The following is a 17,149-nucleotide window of genomic DNA, read 5'->3' as shown; positions in this document are numbered from 1 at the left end:
GTTTCATTGATTTCTGCTCTTTTATTTTCTTCCTTCTGCTTGCTGTGGATTTCATTTGTTCTTCTTTTTCAAGTTTTTTAAGGTAGAATCTTACATTGTTGTTTTGAGACCTTCCTTCATTTACGACATAAGTGTTTAATACTATAAATTTCCCTCAAGACACTGCTTTAGCCATGTCCTACAATTTTTGAATAGATTGTGTTTCACTTTCATTCAGTTAGAAATATTTTCCCGTTTCTCTTGTTTTCTTCTTTGGCACGTGAGTTATTTAGCCGTATGCTAATTTCCAAATACTTGAGAATTTTCTAGATATCTTTTTATTATTGATTTCTAATTTAATTCTGTTCAGGTCAGAGAACATAGTTTGTATGATTTCAGTCCCTTTAGATCTGTTGAGATTTGTCTTGGAGAATCCCATACGCACTTGAAATGAACGTATTCTGCTGTTATTGGGTGGGGTGTTCCACGAAACGTCACTTAGGTCAAGCTGGTCAATAGTGTTGTTTAAGGCTTCTGGATCCTTACTGAGGGGGTCTGTCTGCCTGTTTTGGCTTCTTTGTTCCATCAGTGACTGAGTCAGAGGAGGGTTGAGGTCTTGTGACTGTAACTGTGGATTTTTCTGTTTCTCCTTTCAGTTCTGTCAGTTGTTGTCTTGCTTCTCTCTTCTTTTAAAACTATTTTTCAGTTCACTTTTTTTTTAAGATTTTACTTTTCCTTTTTCTCCCCAAAGTCCCCTGGTATGTAATTGTATGTTTTTAGTTGTGGGTCCTTCTAGTTGGGGCATGTGGGACGCCACCTCAACATGGCTTGATGAGCAGTGTCATATCCAGGCCCAGGATGCAAACCGGTGAAACCCTGGGCTGCTGAAGCGGAGTGCGCCAACGTAACCACTCAGCCACGGGGCCGGCCCCTTCAGTTCACTTTTTACACGGATTTTGAAATTAACAGATTTTTTGTTGAGGAAATTTGGAAAACAAAGTGTTAAAATTAAAACCAGCCACAGATATTTTTGTGTACAGTTGGATTGATCCTTCAAACTTGTTCATGAGTCGTGATCATTCTTTGTTGTTATATTATTATACACAAAAATTACTTCAGAAAGATCATGTGTTATCAGCTACATTTTTATTGTGGTTGGGGAAATAGGTTAAATTTATAAACACGAATGAGTCATAGGTTTTCAGTGGTATAATACCTTCTGTTAAAATTCTACTGACATGGGCTGGCCCCGTGGCCGAGTGGTTAAGTTCGCGCGCTCCGCTGCAGGCGGCCCAGTGTTTCGTTAGTTCGAATCCTGGGCGCGGACATGGCACTGCTCATCAGACCACGCTGAGGCAGCGTCCCACATGCCACAACTAGAAGAACCCACAACGAAGAATACACAACTATGTACCGGGGGGCTTTGGGGAGAAAAAGGAAAAAATAAAAAAATCTTTAAAAAAAAAAAAAAAATTCTACTGACAAATTTAAAAGGTAGTACATAGGAGATCAAATTATTTTGAAATGATAAAGAACAGTGTTGTCATTCATTTAAGCTTTAAGGATATGTAATAGGTTAAAAATCCAGTTTAAAGATTATTTAAACTGCCCTTGTGACCTCTTGGGTGTTCTTTTTCCTGAACTGATCGTACTTGCTTGTTGAAAGCAGACGCTCGCCTACGGGGACATGAACCATGATTGGATCGGGAACGAGTGGCTGCCCAGCCTGGGCCTCCCGCAATACCGCAGCTACTTCCTGGAGTGCCTGGTGGACGCGCGCATGCTGGACTATCTCACCAAGAAGGACCTGCGTGGGCAGCTGAAGATGGCGGACAGCTTCCACAGGTCAGTCGTTGCACACAGTTCCTGCTCGTTGGCTAGGAGGCTTTTGACTGTTTCCATCTGTAATTTTGTTTTTTTTGTAAATAGAAAGAGCTTCCAGTGTGGAATTATGTGCCTGCGAAGGCTGAATTATGACCGGAAAGAACTGGAAAGAAAAAGAGAAGAAAGCCAGAATGAAATAAAAGGCTAGTACATTACGTTTAATTGATTTAGCATATTTCTGCTTCCCAGTGTATTAGCAGCCTAAGTGATTTCCTAGTTTCTTTAAATTAAAAAAAAATATTTTTTTTATTGTGGTCATAATAGTTTATAGCATTGTGAAATTTCAGTTGTACATTAATATTTGTCAGACACCATGTGAGTGTGCCGCTTCGCCCCTTGTGGCCACCTTCCACACCCCTTGCCCCTTGTAACCACTAAATTGTTCTCTTTGTCCGTAAGTTTGATTATCTTCTACATAGGAGTGAAATCATCCAGTGTTTGTCTTTCTCCATTTGGCTTATTTCTCTTCACAGGATGCCCTCAAGGTCCATCCATGTGGTTGCGAATGGGACGATTACATCTTTTTTTTTATGGCTGAGTAGTATTCCATTGTGTATTTATATACCCCATACTCTTTATCCAATCATCCGTCGATGGGCACTTGGGCTGCTTCCACATCTTGGCTATTGTGAATAATGCTGCGATGAACATGGGGTACCTAAGTCTCTTTGAATTGTGGATTTCAGGTTTTTTTGATAAATACCCAGTAGTGGGTTAGCTGGGTTGTATGGAATTTCTATTTTTAATTTTTTGAGAAATCTCCGTACTGTTTTCTGCAGTGGCTGCACCGGTTTGCATTCCCACCAGCAGTGGATGAGGGTTCCCTTTTCTCTACAACCTCTCCAACGCTTGTTGTTTTTTGTCTTGGTGATTATAGCCATTCTAATGGGTGTAAGATATCTAAGTGTAGTTTTTTGCTTTTTGGGTTTTTTTTTAAAGACGGGCACCTGAGCTAACATCTGTTGCCAATCTTTTTTTTCTTTTTTCCCCTTCTTCTTCTCCCCAAAGCCTGCCAGTACGTAGTTGTATCCTCCAGTTGCACGTCCTTCTGTCTGTGCTATGTGGGATGCCACCTCAGCATGGCTTGATGAGCGGTGCCATATCTCCACCCAGGATCTGAACCAGCGAAACCCTGGGCCTCTAAAGCGGGGCATGGGAACTTAACCACTCGGCCACGGCCCCGGCCCCTAAATGTAGTTTTGATTTGCATTTCCCTGATGATTAGTGATGTTGAGCATCTTTTCATGTGCCTATTGGCCATCCATCTATCTTCTTTGGAAAAATGTCTGTTCGTATCCTCTGCCTACTTTTTGATTGGGTTGTTTGTTTTTTTTGTTGTTCATTTGTGTGAGTTGTTTCTATATTATGGAGATTAACTCCGTGTCGGATATATGATTTGCAAATATTTTCTCCCATTTGGTGGGTTGTTTTTTCATTTTAATCTTGATTTCCTTTGACTTCCAGAAGCTCTTTAGTCTGATGAAGTCCCACTTGTTTATTTTTTTCTTTTGTTTTCCTTGTCTGGGTAGACATGGTATTCAGTAAGATCCTTTTAAGTCTGATGTCAAAGAGTGGACTGCCTGTATTTTCTTCCAGAAGTTTTATGGTTTCAGCTCTTACCTTCAAGTCTCTGGTCCATTTTGAGTCTATTTTTGTGTATGGAGAAAGGTAGTGGTCTACTTTCGTTGTTTTGCATGTGGCTGTCCAGTTCTCCCAGCACCATTTATTGAAGAGGCTTTCCTTTCTCCATTGTATATTCTTAGCTCCTTTGCCGAAGATTAGCTGTCTGTAGATGTGTGGTTTTATTTCTGGGCTTTCGGTTCTCTTCCATTGATCTGTGTGCCTGTTTTTGTACCAGTACCATGCTGTTTTGATCACTATGGGTCTGTAGTACGTTTTGAAGTCAGGCACTGTGATGCTCCAGCTTTGTTGTTCTTTCTCAGGATTGCTTTGGCTATTCAGGGTCTTTTGTTGACCCATGTGAATTTTAAGATTCTTTGTTCTATGAAGAATGTCATTGGGATTCTGATTGGGATTCCATTGAATCTATAGATTGCTTTAGGTAGAATGGACTTTTTTTTTTTTTAGGAAGATCAGCCCTGAGCTAACTACTGCCAATCCTCTTCTTTTTGCTGAGAAAGACTGGCCCTGAGCTAACATCCATGCCCATCTTCCTCTACTTTGTATGTGGGACGCCTTCTACAGCATGGCTTTTGCCAAGCAGTGCCCCGTCCGCACCCAGGATCCGAACCGGTGGACCCCGGGCTGCTGAGAAGCAGAACGTGCGCACTTAACCGCTGCACCACCGGGCCGGCCCCTAGAATGGACATTTTAACTATGCTTATTCTTCCAAATCCATGTGCATGGAATATCTTCCCATTTCTTTTGTCATTATTGATTTCTTTCAGTGATGTCTTATAGTTTTCCTTGTATAGATCTTTTTATTTTTTATTTTTTTATCGCAGTAACATTTGATTATAACATTATATAACTTTCAGATGTACATCATAGCATGTTTCAAATTCTATGTAGATTCCATCATGTTCACCACCCAAAGACTAATTACAAGCCATCACCACACACGTGTGCTTAATCACCCCTTTCACCCTCCCCCTGTTAAGTTTATTCCTAGGTATTTTTTTTTCATGTTGTGAGATTTTTTACTTTATTTTATTTTTTAAAAAAATTTTTATTGAGTTAATGATAGGTTACAATCTTGTGAAATTTCAGTTATGTATTATTGTCTGTCAGTCGTGTTGTAGGTGCAACCCTTCACCCTTTGTGCCCACCCCCCCACCCCCCCTTCCCCTGGTAGCCACTAATCTGTTCTCTTTGCCCACAGGTTTAAATTCCTCATAGGGGTGGAGTCACACAGAGATTGTCTTGTCTATCTGGCTTATTTCACTTAACATAATTCCCTCAGGGTCCATCCATGTTGTTGCAAATGGGACGATTTTGTTCTTTTTTATGGCTGAGTAGTATTCCATTGTATATATGTACCACATCTTCTTTATCCAGTCATCTGTTGATGGGCACTTAGGTTGCTTCCATGTCTTGGCTATTGTAAATAATGCTGCCGTGAACATTGGGGTGCATAGGACTTTTGGAATTGCTGACTTCAAGCTCTTTGGATAGATACCCAGTAGTGGGATGGCTGGATCGTATGGTAGTTGTATTTTTAATTTTTTGAGGAATCTCCATACTGTTTTCCATAGTGGCTGCACCAGTTTGCATTCCCGCCAGCAGTGTATGAGGGTTCCTTTTTCTCCACAACCTCTCCAACATTTATCACTATTTGTTTCAGTTATTTTTGTCACTCTAATGGGTGTAAGGTAATATCTTAGTGTAGTTTTGATTTGCACTTCCCTGATGATCAGCGATGATGAGCATCTTTTCATGTGCCTATTGGCCATCCATATATCTTCTTGGGAGAAATGTCTGTTCATGTCTCCTGCCCATTTTTTGATCGGGTTGTTTAATTTTTTGTTGTTGAGTTGTGTGAGTTCTTCATCTGTTATGGATATTAAGCCTTTGTCGGATGTATTACTTGGAAATGTTTTTTCCCAGTTAGTGGGTTGTTTTTTTGTTTCACTCCTGTTTTCCCTTGCCTTGAAGAAGCGCTTTCGTCTGATGAAGTCCCATTTGTTTATTCTTTGTATTGTTTCCCTTCTCTGAGAAGACATGGTGTCCGAAAAGATCCCTTTAATACTGATGTCAAAGAGTGTACTTCCTATATTTTCTTCTAGAAGCCTTATGGTTTCAGGTCTTACCTTTAGGTCTTTGATCCATTTTGAGTTCATTTTGGTGAATGGTGAAAAAGAATGGTCCAATTTTCATTCTTTTACATGTGGCTTTCCAGTTTTCCCAGCGCCGTTTGTTGAAGAGACTTTCTTTTCTCCATTGTAGGCCCTCAGCTCCTTTGTCGAAGATTAGCTGTCCATAGATGTGTGGTTTTATTTCTGCACTTTCAGTTCTGTTCCATGGATCTGTGCACCTGTTTTTGTACCAGTACCATGCTGTTTTGATTACTGTAGCTTTGTGGTATGTTTTGAAGTCAGGGATTGTGATGCCTCCAGCTTTGTTCTTCTTTCTCAGGATTGCTTTAGCAATTCAGGGTCTTTTGTTGTCCCATATGAATTTTAGGATTCTTTGTTCTATTTCTGTAAAGATGTCATTGGGATTCTGATTGGGATGGCGTTGAATCTGTAGATTGCTTTAGGTAGAGTGGATATTTTAACTGTGTTTATTCTTCCAATCCATGTGCATGGAATGTCTTTCCATCTCTTTATGTCGTCATCCATTTCTTTCAGAAAAGCCTTGTAATTTTCATCGTATAGGTCTTTCACTTCCTTAGTTAAATTCACCCTGAGGTATGTTCTTCTTTTTGTTGCGATTATGAATGGTATTGTGTTCTTGAGTTCTTTTTCTGTTAGTTTGTTATTAGAGTATAGAAATGCTACTGATTTATGTAAATTGATTTTATATCCTGCTACTTTGCTGTAGTTGTTGATTACTTCTAAAAGTTTTCCAATGGATTCTTTGGGGTTTTCTATCTATAAGATCACGTCGTCTGCAAATAGCGAGAGTTTCACTTCTTCCGCCCCTATTTGGATTCCTTTTATTCCTTTTTCTTGCCTGATTGCTCTGGCCAGGACCTCCAGTACTATGCTGAATAAGAGTGGTGATAGAGGGCATCCTTGTCTCGTTCCGGTTCTCAGGGGGATGGTGCCCAGTTTTTGCCCATTGAGTATGATGTTGGCTGTGGGTTTGTCATCTATGGCCTTTATTGTGTTGAGGTAGTTCCTGTCTATCCCCATTTTGTTGAGTTTTTATCATAAATGGCTGTTGGATCTTGTCAAATGCTTTCTCTGCATCTATTGAGATGATCATGTGGTTTTTATTCCTCAGTTTGTTGATGTGGTGTATCACATTGATTGATTTGCGGATGCTGAACCATCCCTGTGTCCCTGGTATGAATCCCACCTGATCATGATGTATGATCCTTTTGATGAATTACTGTATTCTGGTTGCCAAAATTTTGTTGAGAATTTTTGCATCTGTGTTCATCAGCGATACTGGCCTGTAGTTCTTTTTCATGCTGTCCTTGTCAGGCTTTGGTATCAGCATGATGTTGGCCTCGTAGAATGTGTTAGGAAGTGTTCCATCCTCCCTAATTTTTTGGAATAGCTTGAAAAGGATAGGTATTAAATCCTCTCTGAAAGTTTGGTAAAATTCCCCAGGAAAGCCATCTGGTCCTGGGGGTTTATTCTTTGGGTGCTTTTGATGGCTGTTTCAGTCTCTTTGCTTGTGACTGGTCTGTTCAGATTGTCTCCTCCTTCTTGAGTGAGCTTTGGGAGATTGTAGGAGTCCAAGAATTTATCCATTTCCTGTAGGTTATCCATTTTGCTGGCATATAGTTTTTGCGTAGTATTCTCTTATAATCCATTGTATTTCTGTGGAGTCTGTTGTTATTTCTCCTCTTTTATTTCTGATTTTGTTTATTTGAGCTTTCTCTCTGTTTTTCTTTGTAAGTCTGGCTAGGAGTTTGTCAATTTTATTTACCTTCTCAAAGAACAAGCTCTTTGTTTCATTAATCCTTTCTACTGCCTTTTTTGTTTGAATACCATTTATTTCTGCTCTGATTTTTATTATTTCTCTCCTTCTGCTGACTTTTGGCTTTGTTTGTTCTTCTTTCTCTAATTCAGTTAGGTGTAGTTTAAGATTGCTGATTTTCTGGTTTGTTAAGATGTCCCTGAATGGCGATGAATTTTCCTCTTAATAGAGCTTTTACTGCATCCCATATGAGTTGGTGTAGCATGCTATCATTTTCATTTGTCTCCAGGTATTTTTGGATTTCTTCTTTAATTTCTTCCATGATCCATTGCTTGTTCAATAGCGTATTGTTTAGTCTCCACATCCTTGTGCCTTTCTCAGCTTCTTCCTTGTAATTAATTTCTAGCCTTATAACATTATGATCGGAGAAGATGCTCGTTATTATTTCAATTTTTTTAAATTTGTAGAGGCTTGCCTTGTTTCCCAACCTATGGTCTATCCTTGAGAATGTTCCATGCACGCTTGAGAAGAATGTGTATTCTGCTGTTTTTGGATGAAGCATTGTATATATATCTGTGAAGTCCAACTGTTTTAGCTTTTCGTTTAGCTCCACTGTTTCTCTGTTGATTTCCTGTCTGGATGATCTATCCATTGATGTGAGTGTCGTGTTGAGGTCCCCTACTATTTTTGTGTTATTTTTGATAGCTTCTTTTAGGTTTGTTAATAGTTACTTTATGAACTTTGGTGCTCCTGTGTTGGGGGCATAGATATTTATAAGCGTTATTTCTTCTTGATGAAGTGTCCCTTTGATCATTATATATTGGCCCTCTATGTCTCTCTTTACCTGCCTTATCTTGAAGCCTGTTTTGTCTGATATAAGCATTGCGACCCCTGCTTTCTTTTGTTTGCTATTGGCTTGGAGTGTTGTCTTCCAGCCCTTCACTCTGAGCCTGTGTTTGTCCTTGGAGCTGAGGTGTGTTTCCTGGAGGCAACAAATTGTTGGATCTCGTTCTTTAATCTATTTTGCCACTCTGTGTCTTTTTATTGGCGAGTTCAATCCGTTTACGTTGAGGGTGAGTATTGATGCATGAGGGCTTAATGCTGTCATTCTGTTGCTCGTTTTCCGGTTTTCCTGTGTTTCCTTTGTTTCTTGTCCTGTGTGTTTTAGCCTACCCATTGACTTCTGCAGTTTCTTAGGCTGGGTTTCTTAGATTTTTCCTTATTTATGTTTTATGTTTCTGTTCTGTTTTTCAGTTTAGTGGCTACCCTGAAGTTTGTATTCAGAATCTCGTGTATAACATAGTCCATTTTCTGGTGGTCTCTTACTTCCTTAGCCTAGATTGTTTCAGTCCCTTTCCTCCTCCCCTCCGAAATTATTATTTTCATCTCTTATTCCAACTTGTGTTGTGAGTTTGTGGTTAGAGTGATAAGATTATCTTTGCTTTGGTGATTTCCTTCCCTTTATCCTAATGCTATAGTTGAATATTTGCTATCCTATTTAGCTTCTGTCTATTTGTCTCCCTACTCTGTGTTTTGTGACCCCTTACTCCCTTTTTTTCTTTTTTCAGGTATGAGGGCCTTCTTGAGGATTTCTTGTAGTGAAGGTCCTGTGACTACAAAGTCCCTTAGCTTTTGTTTGTCTGGAAAAGATTTAATTTCTCCCTCCTATCTGAAGGATATTTTTCCTGGATAGAGTATTCTTGGCTGAAGATTTTTATCCTTTAAAGTTTTGAATATGTCACTCCAATCTCTCCTAGCTTGTAAGGTTTCTGTCGAGAAATCCGCTGAAGGTCTGATAGGGGTTCCTTTGTAGGTTCTTTTCTTCTGCCTTGCTGCCCTGAGTATTCTTTCTCTGTCCTTCATTTTTGCCATTTTTACTACTATGTACCTTGCAGTAGGTCTTTTTACATTGACAAATGTAGGAGATCTGAAAGCTTCCTCCACACACATTTCTCTCTCAATCTCTAGATTTGGGAAGTTCTCTTCTATGATTTCGTTGAGCACACTTTCTGCTCCATTTTCGTTTTCCACGCCCTCAGGAATTCCGATTCTTAAGTTGCATTTTCTCATTGAGTCAGCTATTTCTCTGAGCTTTTCTTCAGTTTTTTTAATTCTTAGTTGTCTTTCTTCCTCTGTCTGGAGTCATTCAGCCTGTCTTTGATTATGCTAGTTTGCTCCTCTATGGTGTCTACACGGACATTCAGGGAATCTGTATTCTGTTTTATCTGGTCCATTGTGTTTTTCGTCTCTAGTGTTTCTAATTGATTCTTCTTTATAATTTCAATCTCTTTTGTGAAGTAACTCCAGAACTTGTTGACTTGTTTCTCTATATTTCCCTTTACCTCATTGAGTATTTTGAGGATAGCTATTTTGAACTCCTCTTCACTTACTTTACCCATTTCCAAGCCCTCAGGACATAATTCTGTGTTTTTATTGTTTCCTTTTGGACTGGAACTTTTATAAATTGCTGGATGGTAGAGGAGAGGTTTTTGCGCATGATGCTGTTATTTGGTTGCAGGTACAGCCTGTCGCCACTAGATGGGGGTCGAGAGCCTTGGTTCTGAGCCCTGCGCCTTCAGCCACGATGGTGGCGCCCAGCATGGGTTGAGGGAGGAGGGACACTTTCTCTCATGCCGACCTGGATTGGCACAGCTCTCGCTCTCTGGTCTCCCAGGGCCCTGGCTTGCTGGGGTTCCCCCACGCGAAAGCTGTCCCCTGTTAGAGGGTTTCCGCTGTTCCAGCGGTGGGAGTCCTGCACGATCTCCCAATGCATGGCCCCTCCCTTGCTCCTTCTCACACCCACGGCAGCGATCCCAGTCTCTAGGGGAGGGAGCGAAGACCCCGTTCCAGCTCCTCTGAGGGCGGCTCCAGCCTCTCTGCCTTCCGTCGTTTGGCTGCTGTGGGTCTGTGAGGATTTCTGTTATTGGGATTTTTTTTTTTTTGGTTGGAAAGCAGTTGCTCTTTTTAGTTGTAATTTGGAGGGGAGAGAGTCCTGGGTGAGCTCACGCTGCCATGTTGCTGACGTCACCCCTATTTCTAGATATTTTATTCTCTTTGTTGCGATTGTAAATGGGATTCTATTCTTGAGTTCTTGTTCTGTTAGTTTGTTATTAGAGTAGAGAAATGCAACTGATTTTTGTAAGTAGACTTTGTATCCTGCAACTTTGCTGTAGATGTTTATTTCTAATAGTTTTCCCATGGCTTCTTTTTTTTTTTTAAAGATTGGCACCTAGGCTAACAACTGTTGCCAATCTTTTTTTTTTTTTTTTTTTCTGCTTTATTTCCCAAACCCCCCTGGTACATAGTTGTATATCTTAGTTGCATGTCTTTCTAGTTGTGGGATGTGGGACGCCGTCTCAACGTGGCCTGATGAGCAGTGCCATGTCCGTGCCCAGGATCCGAACCCTGGGCTGCCTCAGCGGAGCGCGTGAACTTAGCCACTCAGCCACCGAGCCGGCCCCGCCATGGCTTCTTTAGGGTTTTCTCTATATAAAATCATGTCGTCTGCAAACAGTGAGAGTTACACTTCTTCACTGCCAGTTTGGATTCCTTTTCTTTCTTTTTCTTGCCTATTGCTCTGGCCCAAACCTGCAGTACTATGTTCACTAAGAGTGGTGGGAGTGGGCTCCCTTGTCTTGTTCCTGTTCTCAGGGGGATGACGCTCAGTTTTTCCCCGTTGAGTATGATGCTGGCTGTGGGTTAGTGATTTCCCATTTTTAAAAATATTAGGAAATTTGTTAAGTGGAGAAAACTAGTCTGGCATCCTTACAGAGGAGGGAGGGTTGGAGATGAGTGCTTTGAAGACCCTCCTCTCATGGCCTGGTGGTTAAAGTCTGGCCCCCAGCACTCAGCGGCCCAGGTTCACTCCCTGGCCACAGCACCACAGCACCTGTCTGTCTGCGGCCGTGCTGTGGGGCAGCTCGTGACTTACCACCAGGGTGCGCCACCACGCCCTGTGGCTCTGGGAGGAAGCACGGTCCTCCTCTGAGCCACAGCACCTGTGCCTACTTTCTTGTGCTTACGTCAGTCTGCGCGAACCGTCTCAAGGGGAACACTCCTCCTGTGACTTGTTCTGACGTGTGTACTCCTTCACTCAGAAATGCCACCCCCTGCCACACTGCTGGGTAACAGCAGGGCACAGACGGGCAGGACTCTGCTGTCGGCTCACTGGACTCCAGTGTGGCGATTCTGCTCTAGCCACTTATCAGAGGGCTTCAGGAGCACAGACGGAGCCCTGTGGCTCTGCCTCCAGGGCTCAGGGGGCAGCACAGAGGCGCTGGTTCAGCTGGGCCTTGGAGGTGGAGGAGGAGCTCCTTAGCAGGGGACGATGGCAGAGGCGGCTCAGTGAGAGCGCAGGTGGGGAGATGCAATGGGAGCCTCTCACCCGGCATGCCTCGAAAGCATCGACTACAATAGTCTGCTTTTAAGTAAGACGTTAACGATTAAGCTCAAAGTAAAATCTCCCAGAATTTTCAGAATAAAGAAATCACTAACAACAGTCATAATAATAGGTAAGACTTAAGAACTCGAAGCACTTTCAGAGGTTAATTATTTAATCCTTCCCACAACCCCGTGCGTGTGAGTGCTGTCTTCTTCCCCAGGTTTTTACGAAGAAAGAAACTGAAGACAAAACTGGTTGAGGACACAGCCCGTTTAAAGGATAGTCTGGTCATGATTGAGCTAACGTGAATCACAAGAAAAACCGTAAGCCAGCTTTTATACTATATATATATACACACTTTATATTATATATGTAGTGCGTATATTTTATACTATATATATATAGTGTGTGTGTGTATAGTATAAAAGGGCATTGGAAATAAAATGGGTAAATCAGTTTTGTCTGTTTTCTGTATCTGTTTTAAATCTTTTTATAGTTGACAAAAGTTGTCTTTGGAAGTGATTGGTGAGCATCCGGAGATATTTTTATGGAGTGGCTATTTTTAGATCTCTACTAGAGCGAGTTTAATAATGTATCACTTTGTGTGGTGTAAGATCTTCCCCCCAGTCTCTGATATGCTGGAGAGTATCTTTAAGTTTCTCTCTTTTTAAAATGAGACAACAAAAAAGGCTTCAAGGAAACAAGCTTCAAGATTACAAATGAGAGATTTGTGTTGAATCGAGCAGGGCGCCAACTCCTTCTCTGACGAAAAGAAAGTGTTTCAGAAACTCTGAAGGCTGTAGAGGAAGCGCGCTCGTGCCTGGTGGGCATTCAGCTTCTTCTCTGTCCTTCTGGTTTCTGACCCTGGATCCTCCTCATTTTCTGTTCTCTAGAAAATAAATGTCCGTAAGAACTTCATTGCTCTTGGGTTCTTTGGCAGCATGAGTTCTAGTGGGACAGTTTCCCTTCGATGGAGGAGGGCCGAGGCATGACCTCTAAATACAGCAGCGGTTGCCTGCCCACCTTCTGTGTGCTGTTACAGGTGTGCATGATGAAGACAGCTTTGTGCAGACGCTGTTCTAATTGTTTCTGTTCACCTGTAGACGTGCTTGTGTGGAGCAACGATCGAGTGATTCGCTGGATCCTCTCAATTGGTCTTAAAGAATATGCAAACAATCTGGTGGAGAGTGGCGTTCACGGTGCACTTGTGGCCTTAGATGAAACCTTCGATTTCAGCGCACTGGCGCTCTTGTTACGGATCCCTAAGCAGAACACACAGGTATGCTGCAGAGCCGGCCCGGCTCTCACTCAGCGTTCAGTCAGGTCTCCTGATGGAGACGTCTAGCTGGTTAACTGAGTGGACACAAAACTTCACAGTACCTCAGACAACTCTCCCTAATCCACAAAATACTGGTTCCAAACCAGCAATGCTTAATTCTTCATTAGTTTTGCTTGTCCTTCCATTTTCTGTTGTCAGCATGAGAGTCTTGCAATACAAAAAACAAGGGGAAACTTCATTCAAGTCCATATGCTCGTAGGAGTGATGACGTGTATTTAGTTCTTACGTGGAAAGAGAAATGCTCATAGGTACACCGATGGAGATTCTGTTTATTTTGTTTCTATTGCCCTGTGTGATTCTTTTTGACACACGGGCTCACCTGAGAATCAGGAAATTTATTCTTCTTCTACAGAAGATTGTATGTCTTTTGCCAATACCCCCCATCCCCCCACCAGCACCAACCCACAGAGCACACTTTCGTAGATAGTCTGCCAGCGGTCATGGGTCCCTTTCCCTGAAAGCCCATCCATGGGCTCCGCAGGAATCCCCTAATTTAAAATGTGGTTGTGGGGGCCAGCCCGGTGGTGCAGCGGTTAAGTGCGCACGTTCCGCTTCTCGGCAGCCCAGGGTTCGCCGGTTCGGATCCCGGGTGCAGACGTGGAACCACTTGGCAAGCCATGCTGTGGCAGCGTCCCACATATAAAATAGAGGAAGATGGGCATGGATTCTAGCTCAGGGCCAGTCTTCCTCAGCAAAAAAGAGGAGGATTGGCAGCTGGTGTTAGCTCAGTGCTAATCTTCCTCAAATAAATTAATTAATTCGATTAAATTAAATGCTGTCATGGCTCAAGGTGTTTATAGCCTGAGCTTTTTAAAAGTCTTGATTTGAATAACAGTTGTGATATGCTAACGTCCTTCAGATTAGATTGATGAAGCTTTGCGGTATTGTTGTTTTGTTATGATTTCAGGCTCGCGCTGTCTTGGAAAGAGAATTTCACAACCTTTTGGTCATGGGGACGGACAGAAGGTTTGATGAAGTGAGTTTTCAGCCTAATGAATTTTATTTAAATTTGCATTCAGTGTGAATTATTTGTTTGTATGCACGTGAGCCCCGTCAGCAGTCTCTCTTCTAAGGGTGGGGATGATTTTACCTCCTGAGCTAAGCTTTGCTCTCAAAAATGTGTTAACAAATGAGATAGTAAGAAACTCGTATTTTCAGTCTGAGGTTTTCTGTTTTTAAAATATTTGCTATTGAAGTTTTGATAGCCCTCAAAAATGTTGTTCCCATCAACATTGGTGGCAGCCGAGGCATGGCGTCCATGGGGTATGTTTGGGGACCGCTGGATGTCTGACCCCAATCCAGAGTCCCTGTGCTTTGGAGAAACCTGTTAGAAGGAGATTAGAGAAACGCAACATGTTAATTTCCCCTCACACAGTCGTGACTCGTTTGTTCCCACACTGTTTTTATTCTTTCCTTCGTTGCCCCTTAAGAAAACGTGAGTTTGCCTGGTGACTAGGAGGACAGCTAAAGGAGCGCTCGCTGGCTCTTCCCCAGCTCTAAGGCAGAACTGCTTACAGCTTGGAAACTATTTTAAGACAAATAGAAATGTATTATCTTACATGGCAAGAAGATGATTTCTCCAAGATAAGAAGGGAAACGGGGTGATGAACAGGAGGCACATGCACCTGGGCGGCCCAGGGCCGTCCTCATCGATGCCCAGCGAGGGCCCCACATAGTGTTACTGGGCCCGTCACTCTCAGAAGTTCCCGGTGGGGACAGTAGATCCTGTGGTTATCAGGAACGGGTTAAATAGGTGTGAACAAACATGCAGTGACAAGTTCAGCAGTCAGGTTCAAGGCTGGTAACTTGACTGTCTGTATTTGTCCTTTATTTTAAAATCAGTCTTGTTTTCTGTCCTTTAATTTCCCAGGACCATGATAAAAGCTTTAGGAGAGCACCTTCTTGGAGAAAAAAATTTAGACCAAAGGATGTTCGTGGCTTAGCTGCTGGGTCCGCAGAGACTCTCCCCGCCAACTTCCGGGTCACCTCCTCTCTGTCCTCACCCTCCATGCAGCCGAGGAAGACGCAGCTGGACGGTAGGTGTGCAGGGGCAGCCAGCCGCTGTGGGCGGCATGAGCAGCTTTGTGGCTGGAATGTTAACAGTGATCCAGAATGGCCTCTTGGATGTGTTACAAGGCATTGAGTACTGGTGCATGCCCAGGTGAAGTGTTTTAAAATGAATCCTAACATCTGTGCATAACAGTTTAACAATAATGTAGGTTTTTTAGAGTCTTGTCTGGTTGAATCTTAGCATATCCTTCCAACTAATAAAGCTGAGCGTCGCGTGTGTTCTCGGCGTGCTGAGTGAACGTCCTGTAGCCTGTGTGTGTGGCAGGCAGCCCTGGAAGGCTCTGTCGCAAGGTGGTGCAGCAGCTCTCGGGCCACGCCGGGTGCTCCCGGGACGTCTCTCCCCCTGGAGAGGTGACTGAGTCCATCTTAGAGAACACAGTTTCCCCCTCTGTGAACCTTCCCTTTCCTCCCTCCACCCCTGCTGGCGTTGGTCCCTGTCACTGCGCACCGTAAGGACGGAGAGGAGGAAGAAGGTGAGCCTGGGCAGGTCGTCACCGGAGCGCGGTAATTTGTATAAATCTAACGGTAACTCAGCCCTCCACTTATTGAATAGGCTGACGGAGCGCCTTCTGATCTTCTTCACAGCTTCGTGCCCAGTTTCCTCAGAATCAGTCACACTTCCTGTGTTAAGTATTGACGGCGACATTGAGATTAGAGTTCAGATAAATTAAAAAGAAGCCTAGAGAGAGGTGTAGGGAATATATTATAGGGAAGACGGCTGTTGACCCTTGTAGGAAAACTGAGGCCTAACCCCGGGAGAGTGGACTGCTCAATGCCTTCTTAAATAAGGGGCGTCGGGGAAGTTGCAGCTGGCCTCTTGGGACCTCAGGGTCAGGATTTGGAAAGATGACCCATGCTCACCGACAGTGCCGGCTGTCGTGCCGTCTCTTCTGGAACCACGGCACCTTCTTGATAAAATGTGTTCCTGCTGGACCCGTGGGAACGCAAACTGTGTAATTGGCAGTCGGGAATATCTGCTCCAGGTGTTCGTACATTTCCTGTCCAGGTTGCAAGGGAGAGTCGGGGCTCACCTCTTGGGCCGTGCCGTGTGTTTCTCGACAGGAACAAGGCATCAGTGGTACACATCACTTCCGGCAGAAACTGCGACTGGGTTTTAGTGTTCTTAGATGAGTCATTGTCCTCTACCCACCCCCTGCAGCCAGGCCCTGGGGAGGAGTGCCCTGGACGCTCCCTCAGACGGTCGTGGAGGGCAGGTGGCCCGAGGGCGCGTCTCCCGTCAGGCCAGGCCTGCATTTGACTCCGGTCACCTGCACCCCGTGGTGTCTAGCGCTGCCCCGGGTTATCTACCTCACACCGGCCTTGGGGATATCACGTTTAGGCCCCGAAGAAAAGTCTAGTTGCTCTGCAAATCTAGAGAGTTTCAGGAGAAACAAAGTTACCAGCTGAAGTAGTTGTCACTTACACAGAGGACATCACGAAGTCTGTATCATCTGACGCGTCCTTGCTGTCGTGAGATTAACTGCCAGTGGCTCCCAGGGCTGCTGGGGGCTGAAGAGAACCCCCTCCTGGCGACACTTAGGTTCTCTTTCCCTGGCTCGTCCGCTCCCATCTAGAAGTTTCCCTGGGAGCCCTCAGTAGGTGCTGTTGTAGGTGTGCAGATGTGTGTGTACGTGTGCCCGTGTGACGTCTGAAGACTAACCGCACGCTGTGTTTGCACGCTTCCTCCCCGGTGTCGGAGCAGGCAGCGTGTCGGGAGCGCAGAGGCTGGACGCCGCCACGGTCAGGACTTATTCCTGCTGAAGCCCCGAGGTGAGTAGAGGGCTCCGCGTGCCCGGAGGCCGCAGAGGCGGCCGGGTGACCGCACGGGGACGCTGCCTGGCCCGGAGAGCCCGTTTCCGTTCCTCCAGGCCTTTAGGAACACGCACGCAAGCCCGGCTGCACCCATTACGTGGTTCTGGTGTTCTGTATGCTCACAGTTGGTC

General features: G+C 43.8%; 1 protein-coding gene across 17 annotated transcripts in view; it reads left to right on the top strand.

Moving 5' to 3' along the window:
- The window catches only part of LOC123282353 (liprin-alpha-1-like), a 113,843-nt gene that overhangs the window by 94,595 nt on the left and 2,099 nt on the right, over positions 1 to 17,149 (top strand). For 14 of the 17 annotated variants that reach the window (XM_070487886.1, XM_070487875.1, XM_070487879.1 and 11 more), the window contains 5 exons: positions 1,649 to 1,824; positions 1,909 to 2,006; positions 12,901 to 13,076; positions 14,044 to 14,112; positions 15,007 to 16,902. In XM_070487886.1, coding sequence (XP_070343987.1) covers positions 1,649 to 1,824; positions 1,909 to 2,006; positions 12,901 to 13,076; positions 14,044 to 14,112; positions 15,007 to 15,279 — 792 coding nt within the window. In that variant the 3' untranslated portion in view covers positions 15,280 to 16,902. The other 3 variants (XM_070487878.1, XM_070487877.1, XR_011495095.1) reach the window with 2 other exon arrangements.

The sequence above is a fragment of the Equus asinus genome, chromosome 17, assembly GCF_041296235.1.
Source record: "Equus asinus isolate D_3611 breed Donkey chromosome 17, EquAss-T2T_v2, whole genome shotgun sequence".
NCBI lineage: Eukaryota > Metazoa > Chordata > Mammalia > Perissodactyla > Equidae > Equus > Equus asinus.
Note: the sequence above shows the minus strand (reverse complement) of the source record. Positions and strands in the feature narration are given on the sequence as shown.